The sequence below is a fragment of the Aptenodytes forsteri genome, unplaced genomic scaffold (assembly GCF_000699145.1).
Source record: "Aptenodytes forsteri isolate BGI_AS27 unplaced genomic scaffold, ASM69914v1 Scaffold55, whole genome shotgun sequence".
NCBI classification, from domain to species: Eukaryota; Metazoa; Chordata; class Aves; order Sphenisciformes; family Spheniscidae; genus Aptenodytes; species Aptenodytes forsteri.
In genome coordinates this window covers 4220662-4227571 of record NW_008796063.1, presented here as the reverse complement: position 1 = coordinate 4227571, position 6910 = coordinate 4220662, and the positions used below count along the sequence as shown (strand labels likewise).

Here is a 6910-nt window from a genome sequence, read left to right as displayed (position 1 = left end):
AAGGCATCTCTTCAGAAGTTAGTAGTGCTTCATTTCATCTGACTCCTCGGATCAAGCATATCAGATAGTGGGTTTTTTTCCCTGCCCTCCATCATATGGATAAGTTGGTATTTTCTGCTTAAATCAGAAGAAATTTAGTATGAGACTGTCCTTTTCGCCTATCTGGCCACTTATCTTGTTTCGTTTGCAAATATCATATGTATTCTCTTGAGATAAAAATAGAGCAAGATGATTAGTTAGGCAAGTTCATTTGACACCATTCCCCCTTCGTGACGCTGAAATCTAAAATCTGTATATGGTATACAACTTAAAGTATATATATGCAAGCTCAGCTCTGCTGGAGACACACAGCAAGTACGTTCCTCCCAACCAGATTGCTTCCTTATCCAGTCAAGAAGACCACAAAGGTAAGCTGATTAGATCCTCTGCTTTCAGAAAAAGAAACGCAAAAGCAAAATGCTCCCTAAATGGAAAGCGCCTATGCAATTAAAATATCTATTCTTATATCAGCTTACAGTATGCCGTATCTTTACAAGCTAACATAGAATAGAATCAGCATTCAGATCACAGGATGGAAAAAGACAGGAACGATGCCCCTTGTAAAAAATGCTGCAATTTTTAGCTTTTCCTTCAACTCTTCCCCATTTTTAATCCTGTCAGCAGTGAGAATTAGGTGAATGGCAAAGCTCCAAATTATCTCACCCAGTGCTGAGAGGGGGAAGTACTTTGCACAAGAAGCCACTGGCACAAAATAGTTGCTAGCAAAACAAAAGTAACTCATCTGCCTTAGCTGGAGAAGTACCCATTGCCATCAACGTGAATTTGTCCCATTGTCTCCTTACACCTTCTGAGATATTCAGAAAGGGACTGAAATGATTGACAATTTCCTCTGCTGCAAACCAACAGGTACGGAGGCAGCCGTTTCATATTTTAGGCAAAGTTTAAACCTGTGTGTAGATCTCAAACCAGCGCACAGACTATAAATGGTTACCAGCATTGGTTTCCTTCTCATGAATGCTGCTTTCCATGCTTAGACAGAAAGAATAATGTTGCTGAAGATCAGTTAGGGATTCATGAAAAGATATTTCTGTTCTCTTGTGGCTTTCAAGAATAACTTTTCTATGTCCTAGTTCCCCTTCCTTCATTAACATGAAGCTACTTTACAGTAATGTTGCAAGTTTTAAATTGTAACCAGTCTGCACTGGTGTGTGCAGTTTACCAAACTGTAAATGCATCAAGGCTATGTTCACACTAAAAAATTGACTAGAAATGCAGGCCTTGTAGCATTTTCTTAAGCAATTGCTTTGGCAAACTATTGCAGCTGTTGGTGGCTGAATGGGACAAAGACTATCTTTTGTCAAATGCTGCTTTATCAGAAGAAAACGCCTCCTCCACTCTACTAGGAATGAATATTAAGTCTCAGTACCTCTCTTCTAAGGACATCAATATACTGAAATGCCAAAATCTGGATAAAAATCTGGTTTATTATCACCTACATGGAATTAAAAAAAAAACAACCTACTTAAAACTTTTTTATAAAGTTATGATGAAATGTAGTCTTTTAATGATGCAGTAGCCCAGCAAGCCAAATTTATAGTGTATTTACATTTATTGTTGCAACTAAACAGAGGAGGAACTTACTCTCAAAAATTAGATTTCCTTGAAATGAGTAAAATTATTATTACTCTACACTATTATTTTCATTCTTTGAAAAGATCACTACATTTATTGATAATAATACTAGATTTTTTTAAATTCCAATTACATTTATTCCAGATATAGTTCTAGGGGACATACTAAGCCTTATCTTTTATGTATGCTGTAAATATAAGCCGATTTTAATTGAGTAATAATCCACCTCCAGGAAAACCCACACAGAAGTCATCAAGTTTTGTGGTGCTAGACACCTTAGATTCACTCTCCCAGTGCAGTACAGGCATCAGATCTTCCTGAAGCCCCACACTCCCGCATGCAGAATTCTTCCCTCATTACCCAGCTTTAAGCGGAAGCACCTGCTGCAGACATCTGTTACAGTACGCTCCACTTACAATTAGATGAATAATGTCTCTCCTATCATATACTGTCACAGCAGAAACTTCAAATAGAGCCATGAAAGAGGTAGAGAAGTCATTTTAATGACTAAGTAGCTCACATTTAATTTATTTTACAGTTCAACAATGGCCATCACTGACATCCTTTCTGCTAAAGATATTGAATCTGCTCTCTCCAGCTGCCAGGGTAAGGAATGGTCTCTCTGCAGCCAGAAGATGCATATCATTTTTATGTCTTAAGATGACATGCCTATCATTTTCCCCTTAGATTCCTTCCCCGTGAGATCCCTTTCTAGCTACATTACAGTATAGCCCCTTGAATTCAGAAAGTCTCACAAGTGGTTATTTGGTGGGTAACATTCCCCAAAACACAGAGCAGCAATTAAAGGGCCACAGTTTCAGTTAGGTCTGGCTTAACTCTAAACTCTTGTCAGTTTTTAAACCTGTTAAAGACTTATATTTAAATAGTTAGCCTTTTCCTTCAAAATGTGAAAAAAAGCCTCAGCTTGCAGAATCAAAGTGTCATTTGTGAAGCAATGACCAGTCTCAGTTCTCTTAAGAGTTCCTCAGCAAGATCAAGCCAATTTTCAAAATGCTCAGAGAGGTAGTTTGACTGTGAATTACTTACTTTTCTTCCAAATTCCTCACCAAAGTAAGGACTAAGTAAAAATGAAGTAAGAATTATACAAGTTGGTCTGTAAGCCACAGTAGCACCCTCTAAATATTTATTACTAATTGCATGTGACACATCATTGCATAAATCCTGATTTAGCAGAATGTGCCTTGTAGCAGAAAACTTCAAAGTGGCTGAAAGGATATATGACTACAGGCACAGAGCGATTAAAAAGGGAGATTACCCACTGTATCTTCTTTTTTGCTGCACTGGGGAATGAGAGAAAGAGGAGCAGGCTGATGCTTAAGAAAAGACATACGTATTCTCAAGGAATACATACAGTAGTAGCAACTTCAAGGGAATATATTTAAACAACATCTGTTTCTTCCAGCTGATGATTCTTTCAACTACAAGTCTTTCTTCTCCACGGTTGGGTTATCCAGCAAAACTCCTGATCAGATAAAGAAAGTTTTTGGAATCCTTGATCAGGACAAGAGTGGTTTCATCGAAGAAGAAGAGCTTCAGTAAGTACTGTTCAGCTGTTGTATTTCTTTAAACAATGTAAACCTTTGAACTTGCTTGGTGTCCTAGAAGAAACTTGCTGTTATTTTAAAAATAAAACACGGTTCCTTGTCTTTCCTTGAATTTGCGTGGATTTCCTCAGATAGTAAGAGCAGGCATTACCTTATGGGGTTTTTGGCATGGGTTTAAGAAAACCAGAAATACCGATAAGCCAAGGACATTTCAGAGAATAAAACTCAAGCACAGCACTCTCCCTTGTTCTATTTCAGGCTGTTTCTGAAGAATTTCTCTTCAAGTGCCAGAGTCCTCACCTCCGCGGAGACCAAGGCTTTTCTAGCTGCAGGTGACACTGATGGTGATGGCAAAATTGGAGTGGAAGGTAAGATTTTTGGAAACTTCATAAAATTTGTGTTTTAAAATGCATGCATTTAGGGTTGCATTTAAACTGTGGCATGAATAATACATTCAAGTACTTTGGCCTGGTACCTTCTGCCACAATTTTTATACTAGTGAATACTCCTTTATTTCATAGCTTTATTCCCATTTGGTCTCTGTTGCAGCAATGGCATATTTAGGCCCAATCTAGAGCCTGTTTTTCCAATCAATAATAACAGCTTTGGGGTTAATTCTGGCATGTGTCTGATCCACAGAGTCAATGTGACAGATTTTTAAAACATCCTGAACACCTATTCATTCTTTGAGTTTCTATTTTGGCAGTGGATGCTCTGCACTTCTGGCCATATGACACTTTCATTTTTAAACACACTTCCACCTACATAAACTTATTTCTTCATCTACCACTATCAAACATCAGCCAATATTACTGAGTGGTTAATTCAGTAATGTAAAATAAGACTGGTATTGTTTTTCAAGGCTAGAACTGCTGCTGCAATGCAGCACAGAATTTTGTGCTGGAGAATTATCTGATAAGCACAAATTTCACTGGGCAGTCCTTCTACAAGAAACTAAGTCAAATTCCTACAGAAAACCTCACAGGGATAACGTGAACTGGCCAGGATATCTCTTTTAGAAATCGCAGCAAAGGAAAATAGGACATTATGCATCATATATTAGAGATGAAGTCATTGAAAACAGGGCTGTCTCAGCTGAACTAGGACAGGTGGCAATAACTCTAACAGACACACGTGCTAATCTTAGCCAGAGTTTGGGAGGAGAGAGAGATACACTGTTGGAGGAATTTGCTTTAGCAGCAGGTTTTGCAGCTTCTGTTTATGAGCCCCAAATAGGGCATTATATTATGCAGATCTTAGCCCTTCACCATTGTATCTCCCATTCTGCAATTACATCACTACTTGTATTTTTTCTTTGGAATAACAAAACCAAAAAATCCCTCACATTGAAAGCTCAACCTAATTCACCCTCTGCTTCCTTGGCTATTATCGGAGTCTGTAATGGGTTAAAGATAGTTTACCTTTAGCTCAGGATTTCCCACAAATATGAATTTACAGACGCACTCCTCCTCTCTGCACTTACTCTTTTTAAGGAGTGAAAAATCTGTTACGCCCCCAGAATCTCAGTTTAGCAGTAGCTTGTGCAGTGTTGTAATAACTCTGGGAGCCCTCCATGGCTAGGAGTTTAAGTCATTTTTATCTATCTTTTCTAAAGATGTTAAAAACCACTTTCATCTAGTTTTATTCCCTGCCTTTCTCATTTTCTTCCTTGACAGAATTCCAATCTCTGGTGAAGGCATAAACAGCATTAGACCAAAGGCAACCTTGGACTGACTCTTCCAATTACCTCGTCCAACAAGCACTTCGCACTCAGCATGTGTTTGTACATTTTTATATTGTTTCAGGCATTAACAATTCCCCATACATCAAGTTCACACACCGGATTGCTGAGAAATCTTGCAACGTACAGATGTTTTGGTCACATGGTATTGTTACATTTCCATTGTAAAGAAGGCACTTTGTGATTTTCAACCACTCATAACGTTGAAATTGTGGCTGGAAGAGGAGAGAAAAAAAATTTAAAAAAAAAAACAACTCGGGGGGAAACCCTGCTTTTAAAATTTTGTTTAGGTTTTCCATCCTCCTCCTCGACCGCGCTGGCTAGCCAGACACAGTTTTGATGATCTTAAACAATGTGACATCTTTTAAGGCTTAATTGTACTGATTTCATTGAGTTTTATTTCTGCTTCATTCTCTGATCCGTGAGGAAAAGCAATGCTAACAAGATAGCAAAAAATAATTTATGTTAAGTCCCAACCCTGAGAATATGACAAAAAAAATTAAGAAGAGTTGACACATTAGCATGGAATAAGTTTGTGGGTAATTTTACAAAATGAAGTACTAGGCTACAGCATGTATCATCAGAAAGTGTTTATGGCCTAAAATGTAACTCTCCCTTGAGAAGATTTATCTTTCATGAAATCTAAGGCAGCTGTGAGATAGAGGAGAAGGGTCTAATCCCAACTCTGACACTGTCACAAGTCACAGTCCCCTGACAACATGGGCCACAGGCCTGGTTTTCTGTGACTGATGAACATGTTGCTTATTATCTCTTAATATGTACAAAACAATAATACTTTGCCACATTTATGAATTTCTGTGTTTCCTACAGATGAAACAACAGCCAGTCTTGCTGTTTGATTACCTTAAAGCTCTGTTACATTGCTAAATAATGGCCATTATTAATTTCATTTATTATATGAATAATCATCTATATAATCCATAATATTAGCAATTTTCTTAAGTCTGAAAATTACTAAGAACAAGTCTTTCCTTTGATAAGTGTCTTACAGGATTTAGAGCTAGTTATAGCATCATCTTCATTAATGGACAAAGTAAATAATGTTGATGGTTAAATGCAGAGCTCAATAGACTGAGTAGATGTTGTGCATTTCTGGATGAGTGGGTTGGAAATTTCCCCACCAACATTTAGTTGTCTCCTTTCCCATCTACCATGATGTGGTTCCAGCTCACAAGTAGACTGTCATTTTAATACTCCCTGCTGAAACGGAATGATAATTATAACATAATTTGGCAGCTGTTTCGAAGAAGAGCAGAAACAAAGCCTTCTAGAACTTTTATGTAACATTCAATGTTGGCATTTCCATGAATTGCGAGATGATTATGTGAGGCAAGTACAGCTCATTCATACTCCGGCATGTAAGAGAGCTGTTGGGCAGATTTAAGATGGCTAATGTAAAAGAGGAATTCTAGCAATCAGACTCACTGAAGCCTTGGCAGAATTATAATGAATATAAATCCTAATTCTATCCCCACCGCCTTTGATGTTAAATCTGGGCTTAAATTATAGCTGCTGTTAATTGCAGCACTGAAATATTTTGCATAATGATGAGACTCTATTGGTTCCTTTTACCTTATGCATTTTCCTATCTGCTGAAGAAAAAAACCCAGAGCAATCCAGATCTGCAGCAATATGCAGATGTAATATATACATTAGCTCTTCACACTGCTAATCACTAAAATATCATGTCACTAGTTCACAAGCAGATGGCACACACAATACCATTAGTGACAGACCTGGTACTGCATTCCTTGCACATCTGAAAGACTCATGTGGAATGCAAGAAATGCAAGACTACACAGTGGCCTGTCCTGTATTTCAGAGGTGCTAAACAACTGCACATCACTGCCTTCTGCTGCCACAAGGGGGAATTAAGTACTTCTGAGACTCAGGCAATTCTTGTGTATGTTGCAACTTTATGTAAAACTTAAGAGAATTTTTTTAATGAGAA

At 37.8% G+C, this 6910-nt stretch overlaps 1 protein-coding gene across 1 annotated transcript; it reads left to right on the top strand.

Moving 5' to 3' along the window:
* Window positions 1-349: 349 nt before the first annotated feature.
* On the top strand, window positions 350-5176 carry LOC103904841 (parvalbumin, thymic). The gene is made up of 5 exons (XM_009286365.2): window positions 350-407; window positions 2171-2238; window positions 3056-3188; window positions 3456-3565; window positions 4874-5176. Exons 2-5 carry the CDS (start codon window positions 2178-2180, stop codon window positions 4897-4899), a joined length of 330 nt encoding a protein of 109 aa, XP_009284640.1. The 5' UTR covers window positions 350-407; window positions 2171-2177; the 3' UTR covers window positions 4900-5176.
* The last annotated feature ends 1734 nt before the right edge of the window (window positions 5177-6910 follow it).

Coding starts and splice junctions, on each gene's coding strand:
- LOC103904841 (XM_009286365.2), top strand. CDS start 2,178: ATGGCCATCACTGACATCCTTTCTGCTAAAGATATTGAATCTGCTCTC. Junction 2,239..3,055: donor TGCTCTCTCCAGCTGCCAGG/GTAAGGAATGGT, acceptor TGTTTCTTCCAG/CTGATGATTCTTTCAACTAC. Junction 3,566..4,873: donor TGGCAAAATTGGAGTGGAAG/GTAAGATTTTTG, acceptor CTTCCTTGACAG/AATTCCAATCTCTGGTGAAG.